This window comes from Mus musculus, chromosome X, assembly GCF_000001635.26.
Source record: "Mus musculus strain C57BL/6J chromosome X, GRCm38.p6 C57BL/6J".
Taxonomy (NCBI): domain Eukaryota; kingdom Metazoa; phylum Chordata; class Mammalia; order Rodentia; family Muridae; genus Mus; species Mus musculus.
Window position 1 is genome coordinate 60262717 of NC_000086.7, and position 12203 is coordinate 60274919.

General features: G+C 38.7%; 1 protein-coding gene across 12 annotated transcripts in view; it reads right to left on the minus strand.

Annotated features, from left to right (window-relative positions):
* The window catches only part of Atp11c (ATPase, class VI, type 11C), a 181571-nt gene that overhangs the window by 39434 nt on the left and 129934 nt on the right, over positions 1-12203 (minus strand). For all 12 annotated transcript variants that reach the window (XR_001782750.1, XM_006528091.4, XM_006528090.4 and 9 more), the window contains 2 exons: positions 7018-7281; positions 4020-4194 (listed from right to left, as the gene is read on the minus strand). Coding sequence is in view for 11 of the 12 variants with exons in the window: in XM_006528091.4 (XP_006528154.1) it covers positions 4020-4194; positions 7018-7281 (439 nt within the window). In the remaining variant the exon portion in view is untranslated. The remainder of the gene's footprint in view (positions 1-4019; positions 4195-7017; positions 7282-12203) is intronic.

Here is a 12203-nt window from a genome sequence, read left to right on the forward strand (position 1 = left end):
AAGATGGGTGTACAAATTCAGTTACTTTCTAAATAGTATCTTATCTAGATGTGAAAGTGATTGCAGTATGGCTTACTGTTGTTTTCAGGGCAAATACTTTACAAAAATATGTTCACTTCTGGTGTTGTTAAACAAGTTCTTCTTTAGGGTTCTCCCAAACCTCCTCAGAAAGTTACGTGTGGAAATGTTTTGGTTAAAGTTGTCTTCCTCCTCTCTTTCAGATAGTCACTGCTAGCTATCTATTCTTAAGATTCCTTGGGATCTAATAGCCTTAACAAGACATAAATGTCTCAGCTGCTAAATAATGATTTCTCTAACTGGTTAGCATAAATAAAATTCATTTTCAATACAGATGAAGAGATTATAAATAATCTATGCAAGGAATGCACACCATAGTAGTTTCTTTAAATAAGACTAAGATTTTTACTTGTGTTAAAAGCATTATAAAACTCCTACATGTCCAGTGTCATTCAACATAAAAATGAAGTGAAATGTTAGCTTTTGCTTGATCGCTCTTCTTAATTTGGTTCCTATAAAATGCTTAATAAATGACAAGGCTAAAACATCCAAACCCCATTCAGTTTTAATGAGCTATAATAATGGCTAACTAATGTGCACTCCATATACCATGTGCAACAATGATCTCTATACCTCAAGGATTAAACACTGCAGTCTGGAAGGCAAGAAAATCATCAAGGGTGACAACGTTTGCAAGAAAAGTATAGGTTAGGTTGAAAGATTAATTTGTCCTTGTGGGAAAAAACAAAAGGATATGTGGTCACTGGCAATAAAGTCCCAGAGGATTCGGTCAACATGGAGTTTTCCCCTGACCTCTTCAAGTTACCTATACTAACAGTTTTTCTCAAAACTGTGGGACGCTCTCAAGAAAAACAAGTGACTTAACTAATAGCTTTATTCATCAAGTATAAATGTGTGCAACATACCATTCATAATAATATACTAATATAAAAAATGAAGAGCTGTAGCCATTGAAAAGCATGTAAATGAAATATAGATTAGTTACAAATAGAAGTATAAACAATAGATAACAATAAAGATAACAAAATATGCTATATGTACAGGAGTACATGACATTATCCAATTATCCATATAAAAGCTGGTGAGATGGCTAAGTGGGTGAGGACACCTGATACCAAGTATTAAGACCTAGGATCCAGCAATACCTCTCCTGGGCATATATCCAGAAGAAGCCCCAACTGGTAAGAAGGACACATGCTCCACTATGTTCATAGCAGCCTTATTTATAATAGCCAGAAACTGGAAAGAACCCAGATGCCCCTCAACAGAGGAATGGATACAGAAAATGTGGTACATCTACACAATGGAGTACTACTCAGCTATTAAAAAGAATGAATTTATGAAATTCCTAGCCAAATGGATGGACCTGGAGAGCATCATCCTGAGTGAGGTAACACAATCACAAAGGAACTCACACAATATGTACTCACTGATAAGTGGATACTAGCCCAAAACCTAGGATACCCACGATATAAGATACAATTTCCTAAACACATGAAACTCAAGAAAAATGAAGACTGAAGTGTGGACACTATGCCCCTCCTTAGAAGTGGGAACAAAACACCCATGGAAGGAGTTACAGAAACAAAGTTTGGAGCTGAGATGAAAGGATGGACCATGTAGAGACTGCCATATCCAGGGATCCACCCCATAATCAGCTTCCAAACGCTGACACCATTGCATACACTAGCAAGATTTTATTGAAAGGACCCAGATGTAGCTGTCTCTTGTGAGACTATGCCGGGGCCTAGCAAACACAGAAGTGGATGCTCACAGTCAACTATTGGATGGATCACAGGGCCCCCAATGGAGGAGCTAGAGAAAGTATACAAGGAGCTAAAGAGATCTGCAACCCTGTAGGTGCAACATTATGAACTAACCAGTACCCTGAGCTCTTGACTCTAGCTGCATATGTATCAAAAGATGGCCTAGTCAGCCATCACTGGAAAGAGAGGCCCATTGGACACGCAGACTTTGTGTGCCCCGGTACAGGGGAACGCCAGGGCCAAAGGGGGGGAGTGGGTGGGTAGGGGAGTTGGGGTGGGTGGGTAAGGGGGACTTTTGGTATAGCAATGGAAATGTAAATGAGCTAAATACCTAATAAAAAATGGAAAAAAAAAAAAGTATTAAGACCTGACTTTGATCCTTGAAACCCACATGGAGAAAGGAAGGAACAGACTTCTTCAAGCTGTTTTCTTATCGCCACATGTGCAACAAAGTACATGTACCACACAATAAATAAATCAATGTAAAAAAATTCCATATAAGAAAGCTTATGATATCAAGTAAGAGGAAAATATTTGTCAATTAGGCATTAGTTTACACTAGCATAATTTAAATCATGAAATTCTAGTAAAATTTGTGTGTGCAGGGAAATAATAGGGTATTCCCAGAGAAAAAGGAATGACATAAAAAAGGCACACAGGGAAGTGAAGATAACAAACACTGATAAAGTATGTCTGGTGTGATCATATTAACAAATGTTCACATATAGATAACAGACTCAGGCCAACATGGAAGGATACTGTACAAGCAGCAGAGTATAGAAGGCACTGGTAGAAAACAAAAATGAGGAAACAGAGATGTTAGGAGGCTACTTACAGATGAAGTCTAATGAGCTCTGAAGAAAGAAACAGGTAGAAAAGACTAGTAAAATGTACTAGAAAAGCATAAGAAGTCAATAAAGGATTTGGGTTTAAAAGTTAAAACTCTAGTAAGCTTGGTTATAGAAACAATAAGAAATGCCAAGAAAAAATGATAATTAAGCTGTGAGAAGGCAGAGTTGGAACAACAAAAAACAATCCCAAGAAGATGGGTTTGTAAGAAACTAATGACGTAGAATCCCAAAAATTTAGACAGAAGGTAATGACTTAAACTATATGGATATAAGAGATGAGAAGGTACTAGTCTAGAAAACTAACTGCAGTGACAAAGATAAAATACTTCGAGTTCTGAATCACAAGATACCATATGTTCTAGGAAGGAGGAAAAATATGTGCAACACCAAAAGGTTTCATGAAAATGAGAGCTATGACAAAAAAATAGGTAGGATAAATAGACTTATGAGATTTAGGGAACAAAAGAAAAATGGCTCTAGTAACAGGAATAAAATAAGACCAGGGAAGAAACAAACTGTTCAAGAAAATTGTAAGATCTGTCTTATGAAACTATAATTTAATGTGTGATAGTAGAGAATCAAAATGGCAATGTCTAGCAGACACCTAGAAATAGGAGAATTAATCTTAAGAAAAAGTCAGGTCTAGAGCTTTATCAGTGGAAGAATTGAGGGGGCGGTGGAGAGACTAAGACTATAACGTGAAAGCAAATAGGGGAAAAATCTATTAAGCAGATAGAAAATCTAGGATAATGAGCCAGAAGGAGGCTTCGGGTTCTATTCTCAGTACCCATATGGCAGCTAACAAATGTCTCTAACCCCAGTTCCAGGGGTTCTGATAACCTCCTTCTGGCCTCTGTAAACACTAGGAAGCCAAGTGGTGCAGATCTATACATGCAGGTAAAATACTCCCACACATCAAAATAAAATAAAACATTAAAAATGCAGGATGAAACCAAATGAAAAGATACAATGGGAAAGCGAAGGGAAATAGCATTTTGGACAAGCACAAAAATCAAGGACGATTTTGAGGAAACTGTAAGTGATAGCACTAACTGTAGTAGAGGAACAAGGAAAAGAATAGTGAACTGGGCCAGGTTTCTCTGTAACCAAGACAGTAGGATAGTAAGATAAGAAGAGATGACAGGATACATAGAACTAAGAATGCCACGAAGAGGAAGGAACACTAGGCAGAGGCAGTAGAAACTAAGTACTTATTACAGAAGTCTAAGTGGTAAAGAACTGTCAGCAAGCTTGAAGGTACAAGGTACAGTATAGATACACTGTTTGCTCACAAAAATTCAGGGAGAGAAATGAGATGTGCACAGAGGATCCAGTATGAAAAAATTAACTAATATTCAATTACCTGGGCTTTTTGTAATGGTGCCATCCGGCAGCAGAGCACTGCAGTGCATTTCATACAGATTTGTAGAAAAATACTTTTATAGTTGTTTGAACTACAATCTTGACTAGAATTTAGTATGAGTGACAATGTGGAGCCATCAATGATTAATCCATATTCCTGATGTTCTGTCCATGCTCTGAAAAAGATTTTTAAAAATGTATAATTAAGACCCTGATTTTTATTTTCTTTTGAGACAGATCTCACATAGCTCCAGCTGGCCTTCAATTGTCTCTATAGCTGAGGATGTCCTTTAACTGCCTGATCCTCCTGCCTCCATTCCTCAAGTTCTGGGACTACGGGCACACACCTCCATACCCTGCATGATTTTGAGTTTCTCAATCACTGAGGGGGAGGATTCCAGATAAGACAAGTCACCAGTTCTAGTTTCCTTCCTCAATCGTCCCAAAGAATAAATTGTCTCTAATAAAAGAACAACAGTGAGTTCTGGTTAGAAAAAGATATTTAGGGAGAAAATTAAGATATCAGACTGCCAAAGTGGGAGGAAATGTTAACACTGCGATAGACACCAAGAAAGAGAGTTGGGGGCTAGAGAGATGGCTCAGTGGTTAAGAGCACTGACTACTCTTCCAGAGGTCCTGAGTTCAATTCCCAGCAACCACATGGTGGCTCACAACCATCTGTAATGGGATCTGATGCCCTCTTCTGGTGTGTATCTGAAGACAGCTGCAGTGTACTCATAAATAATAAATAAATAAATCTTTTTTTAAAAGAGAGTTGGTGTTTTTACATTTTTATTGTGTGTGTGCTCATATGCACAAGCATGGCACATGTGTGGAGATCAGAGGGCTATTCTGGAATTGGTTCTAGAGATGAAACTCAAGTCAAACGGCTTGTGCAGCAACTGCTTTTAGATGATGAACTAGTGCACTGGCCTAAGAAGGAGAGTTTCAGGGAGGATGTAATTGATAATGTCAACTTCAGTAGAGAAATGAGGAAGAAAACAAAACGAACAAAATCGATTGCATCAAGTTTGCCTATTAAAAAAACCTGTAAAGTAACAAGAACCCAAATAACAGGCATCAGGGGGCAAATAGTGCAATGGGGAGCAAGGATTGCCCACATGGTTGATTCTAAGTTTTGAAAATTATAAAAACGAAGGTGGTTGTGCACTGTAAAACTTTAAAATTAGTCTTTTGAACTACAGCTTAATTAGTTAGACTATTATGAAATGATGCAAAATTCAATAACTCATCAGTTAAAACTTCTGGGGAAACAGAGAAAACAAAATGACTTAAGAGCAAACAAATATAGCATCTTTGCCTGAATAACAAAGGAAATCCAGAGAACAGGGATTGTCTTTTTTTTTCTTTTTCTTTCCCTTTCTTTCTTTCTTTCTTTCTTTCTTTCTTTCTTTCTCTTTCTTTCTTTCTTTCTTTCTTTCTTTCTTTCTTTCTTTCTTTCTTTCTTTCTTTCTTTCATTCATTCATTTTTTATTTTTCCAGACAAGGTTGTAGCCCTGGCTGTCCTGGAACTCACTCTGTAGACCAGGCTGGCCTCCAACTCAGAAATCCACCTGCCTCTGCCTCCCAAGTGCTGGGATTAAAGGTGTGCGTCATCACTGCCAGGCAAACATGATTTTCAAATAGGGCAAAACATCAAGAAGATATATTGCTCATTAAACAACATTATATAAATAAATAAATATATGTATCATTTAAATAAATACCATTTTATATCACCTAGGGGTTCTTAACCCTAGCCTACCTATATTCAAAGAACTGTCTATGACTAGCTCTATTTGTAGACTAATGAAATCTGAAAACACTGGGCAATGTAGACAATGAGAAGAATGAGAGATGCCTTATCTCTAGGCACTAAGGTATTGTCAATCAGAAATTTTCCTGGAAATTCTTAGGCTCCATAAATCTTTTTTCCTTTGCTAGTTGAAGACAGAATCTCGGTTTATTTGGTTCCTGTTGGAGTACTGAAGCACACAAATTCACGTGGAAAATAGTCTAGAACCTCAAAAACTGTGTCAACAGTTCCAGAGTCTGATGGGATTATATGTCTAGATTCTAAATGTTTACAAATTCAGCTACTGTAAAAGTTTTTTTTAAAGAAAAATGAAAAGTTACTGCTATAACCCAGAAATTTCACTACTGAGTATATATACAAGAGCAAAATGCATGTCAAAATATATGTGCTCTAGTGTTCATTTTAACACTATTCACAAGAGCCCAGATGGAAACCACCTAAGTATCTATCAACTAATAAGAGAAAAAAATATGATACATACATAATTTAGAATACTACAGAGCTACAAAAATGAAATTCTGTCATTTGCAACTACATGGACAAAATGAATGAAGCTCATTATATTATGTGTAATAATGAACTAAAAAATAAAAAAGTCCAGACATAAAGAGACAAATAGTAGCCAGGCAGTGGTGGCGCACACCTTTAATCCCAGCACTTGGGAGGCAGAGGCAGGTGGATTTCTGAGTTTGAGGCCAGCCTGGTCTACAGAACTTTTTATTGTGTTTTGGGAAAAATGTGTTTAACTATAATTTAAATGTTATACAGTGTACACATGTATTAAAATATCACATTAACTTATTAATATGTACAATTATATGCTTTTGTTTACATGTAAATTATAAATTCATTTAAAAAAAGGAACTGAGCTGGGGATAACTCAGTGGTAGAGTGCTTGTCAAAGATGTGTGAGGCCCTAGGTTCGATTTACAGCACTGCCAAATAATGTTTGAGTTTTGACACTAAATCTTGCGAAATCTCTTTGACTTTTACATTAAGAGAGAGATACAGCAACAAATAATCTCAAGTGGAGAATTAGACAAGTCCTCAGGGAAGGTTTTAACTTAGAAGAAAAAAATCAACACAGAATAGTAAATCACAGCAAACAGAGCTTTCTACAAAAATAATCTCTTATTTACATTTGGATCAATGTATAAATTAATAAGTAGATGTACTTTCTTACTTTTTAAGGCTTCTAGTGCTTTTAGGAAATTCATGCAGCAACTTCTTACGATATTCTATTAGCAGTTCATGTAATCGATCTTCTTTCCTTTCACTCTCTTCAATGGTTTTTGTGGTCAGTTCCAAGAGCTCAGTATTGGTTTGGAAAAGGCGGCAGGCATAGCAAGTAGATTTGGCTGTTTCCATCTTGTCCCCAGTAAGCACCCAGACTTTTAAGCCAGCTGCATGGAGAGCTTCAATGGTCTCTGCAGCCTGATCTTGCAGCCTAAAAACACAAAGAAACCTCGTTAATCTCTAAAATTCATGAGAGAAGAAGGACTGTTGAAGTAAGCATTCTTACAGCTCACTAGCAATCCAATTCTAGAATCCTTATTATAGTCAGGTTGCCTCTGGCAAAATGGAAAGAGCTGAAACATTCTAATTAGATATGGGGGATATTAGTAAACTCTTAGCATTGAGGAACTTCTAATGTTAGGAAAGCTGCTGAGTGCTGTAGCTCATCTTTAATCCCAGCACATGGGAGGCAGCTGCAGGCAAATCATTGAGAATCTGAAGCTAACATGGTCTCTATAGGGTGTTCCAGGCAAGCCAGGCCTACACAGCTAAGATCCTGTCTCATAAAAAGAAAAGTAAATAAATAAAGGAAATACAGTAGTTTTCCTTGAGAATTTAAGAATAAAGGATAGAATAATGACACTTTCTTTGGCTTCCTTTCAGATACCAGAATATCAATAAAATTTGACAAAAGAAATTCTTTTAAGAGGAGAAGGGGAAAGGGGAGCCACAGGAGGTAAGAAATAATAAAATCAAGGAATATGATTAAAATATATGCAGGTACAGGCTAGCCCAGGCAGACCTCCATTCTCTCGCCACCTCTCTGAGCAATTTATTAGATCTGTTGAGCCGGAACCCTACAGGTATAAGCTTCTCTTCCCCAACCCATCTCTCATGCTTGGAGTCCTCTGGAACAAGCCAAGCTGCCCTGAGGAGCCTGCTATCCTAGGGGACATCTATTCTCCCCCCACCTTCATCAGACCTGCTGATCCTGAACAATACATGTAACCTTCCTTTCCCCACCCATCTTCCCTATGGCTGAGTCCTCTGGAACAAGCCAAGCTGCCTTGAGCACTCTGCTAGCCCAGAAGAACCTCCATTATCCACCCACCTTCATCTCATCTCCAGCTCTTGAACCATGCAGACCTGCAGATCTGGAACCATACAACCCAAAGACACTCATCAGAGGCATGCTACACCACGATCATAGAGATTCACCCTGGTCCCAATATCTCCTATGCTCACAATACCTACTACAGTAAGAAATCCAGGTACCAAAACAATCCAGAACTTCAAGTTGTTGAAGAAAGAAATTGAAGAAGATCTCAGAAGATGGAAAGATCTTCAATGCTCATGGATTGGTAGGATTAACATAGTGAAAATGACCATCTTGCCAAAAGCAATCTGTAGGTTCAATGCAATCCCTATCAAAATTCCAATGCAATTCTTTACAGTCCTGTACAGAACAATTCTCAACTTCATATGGAAAAATAAAAAAGCTAGGATAGCCAAAACAATCCTGAGCAATGAAAGAACTTTGGGAGGAATCTCCATCCCTGACCCCAAAATGTACTTATAGAGCAATAGTGATTGAAAACTGCACGGTATTGATACAGAAACAGACAGGTTGACCAATGTAATCAAATAGAAGACCAGAAATAAACCCACAAACCTATGAACACTTGATTTTTGATAAAGCCAAAACCATACAATGGAAAAAAGAAAGAATCTTCAACAAATGGCGCTGGTCTAACTGCATGTCTATATGTAGAAGAATGCAAACAGATCCGTATCTTTGACCCTGAACAAAACTCAAGTCCAAGTGGATCAAGAACCTCAACATAAACCAGATACACTAAATCTCATAGAAGAGAAAGTGGGAAATACCCTTGAACGCATTGGTGCAGGAGACAAGTTCCTGAACAGAAGAACACCAATAGTTCAGGCTCTAATATCAACAATTGAATAAATGGGACCTCATGAAATTGCAAAGCTTCTATAAGGCAAAGGATCAATAGGACAAAACAGCAGCCTACAGACTGAGAAAGGATCTTCATCAACCCTACAACTGACAGAGGGCTAATATCCAAAATTTATAAAGAACTCAAGAGGTTAAAAACCAACAACCCAAATAACCCAAATGAAAAATAGGGTACAGAACTAAACAGAGAATTCTCAACAGAGGAATCTCAAATGGCTGAGAAGCACTTAAAGAATTTGAGATTCTACGTTACACACATTAGAATGGCTAAGATCAAAAACTCAAGTGACAGCACATGCTGGTGAGGAGTGGAGCAAGGGGGACACTCCTTCATTGCTGGTGGGAGTGCAAACTTGGACAACCACTGTGGAAATCAATTTGTTGGTTTCTCAGAAAACTGGGATTAGTTTTACCTTAAGACGCAGCCATTACCAGTCCTGGGCATAGGCCCAAATAATGCTCTAACATCCCACAGAGACATTTCCTCAACTATGTTTATAGCTGTTTTATTTGTAATAGTCAGAAACTAGAAACAACCTAGCTGCTCCTCAACTGTAGAGTGGATCAAGAAAATATGGTACATCTATACCCAATATATACAAAGAGCTCAAGAAGCTGAACTCCAGAAATTCAAATAACCCCATTAAAAAATGGGGCTCAGAGCCAAACAAAGAATTCTCACCTGAGGAATACCAAAGGGCTGAGAAGCACTTGAAAAAATGTTCAACATCCTTAATCATCAGGGAAATGCAAATCAAAACAACCCTGAGATTCCACCTCACACCAGTCAGAATGGCTAGGATCAAAAATTCAGGTGACAGCAGATGCTGGCGAGGATGTGGAGGAAGAGGAACACTTCTCCATTGCTAGTGAGATTGCAAGCTGGTACAACCACTCTGGAAATCAGTCTGACAGTTCCTCAGAAAATTGGACATAGTACTACCGGAGGATCCAGCAATACCTGTCCTGGGCATATATCCAGAAGTTGTTCCAACTGGCAATAAGGACACATGCTCCACTATGTTCATAGCAGCCCTATTTATAATAGCCTGAAGCTGGAAAGAACCCAGATCTCCTTCAACAGAGGAATGGACACAGGAAATGTGGTACATTTACACAATGGAGTACTACTCAGCTATTAAAAATAATTTATAAAATTCTTGGGCAAATGGATGTATCTGGAGGATATCATCCTGAGTGAGATAACTCAATCACAAAAAGAACACACATGATATGCACTCAGTGATAAGTGGATATTAGCCCAGAAACATAGAATACCCAAGGTGGTGGTGCACGCCTTTAATCCCAGCACTCGGGAGGCAGAGGCAGGTGGATTTCTGAGTTCGAGGCCAGCCTGGTCTACAAAGTGAATTCCAGGACAGCCAGGACTATACATAGAAACCCTGTTTCGAAAAACAAAAATAGAAACAAAACAAAACAAAACAAAAAGATACAACTTCCAAGACACAAGAAAATCAAGAAGGAAGACCAATGTGTGGATACTTCATTCCTCCCTAGAATACAAAATAAAATATCCAAGGAAGGAGTTGCAGAGACAAAGTTTGGAGCTAAGACGAAAGGATGGACGATCCAGAGACTGACCCACCCGGGGATCCATCCCATAATCAGCCACCAAACACAGACACTATTGCATATGCTAGGAAGATCTTGCTGAAGGAACCCTGATATAGCTGTCTTCTGTGAGGCTTTGCCAGTGCCTGGCAAATACAGAAGTGGATGTTCACAGTCATCTATAGAAGTGAACACAGGGCCCCCAATAGAGGAGCTACAGAAAGCACCCAAGGAGCTGAAGGGATCTGCAATCCTATAGGTGGAACAACAATATGAACTAATCAGTACCCCCAGAGCTCCTGTCTCTAGCTGCATATGTAGCAGAAGATGGCCTACTCAGCCATCATTGGTAAGAGTGGCCCCTTGGTCTAGCAAAGTTTATATGCCCCAGTACAAGGGAATGCCAGGGCCAAGAAGTCAGAGTGAGTGGGTAGGAGAACAGGGCAGGGGGAGTATATACAGAACTTTTGGGATAGCATTTGAGATGTAAATGAAGAAAATATCTAATAAAAAATGTGGGGGAAAAAAGATGACCAAAAAAAATTGTATTTGAGGGCCAGAAAGTGGTGGCACATGCCTTTAATTCCAGCACTTGTGAGGCAGAGGCAGGCGGATTTCTGAGTTTGAGGCCAGCTTGGTCTAGAGAGTGAGTTCTAGGACAGCCAGAGCTACACAGAGAAACCCCGTGGGGAAAACAAAACAAAACGAACCAACCACCCAAACAAACAAAAATCCCACAAAAAAACCTAAAAACTGTATTTGAAGCCCTTTCCATGAGAGGGAACTCTTGCTTGGTACTGCAAACTAGCCAAAAGTCTATAGCACTCGAGGTACTAGGCCCTAGGATGTAATCTGCTGGTTTTTTTTTTTTTTTTTTTAAAAACTAAGTGACTATAGTGCCAAACTGACTTCTAAATATTTATGTTTATACCTATAGATTAGTGCTGTTCTCAATCTTGATTAGAGAAGATTCACTTTGCTGTGGGTGACAGTTAATGAAGTCAAAGTGATAACTGGTCAAAAGTGACAGATGACAACTCAAACTTAAATGGGAAATGTATGTAATCCCTCCAAGTTTTAGGAAACATAATGAAAGAGGGGGTGGAAGAAGGGGAGGAATGCTTTGAACTTCTGGACTTTTGAGCTTTTGGATTTGTCATAGTCACTGCACTCCTGAATCCCCAGCATGTGTATCTACCTACAGAAAATAGGACCTACCAATTCTATCATGGGTGGACAAGGGGCTCATAGTTACTCTCTGAGGAACTATTAGCAATTAATGGTTGCAGGGGTAGGATAGTAATTTTCTTTAGTGGCATAGCCACCACTAAATTGGTCATGCTTGGGAAAATGCTTATACTATTCATGCCCATGCAAGCAGCCTTAACTGAACTCAGTGGGCTGCAAAAACCAAACCAAACAAAACAAAGCCAAACAAAAACCAAACAGAAATCAGACAAGGAAACAGAAAGAAAATAGGAGGGGATCTTGTTGGGTAGAAGAGGTTCAATGAGAGCAGGACTACGATGAGGACTACGATGAGAGAGATGAGAGAGGGAATGAAGCGACTAAATTACATT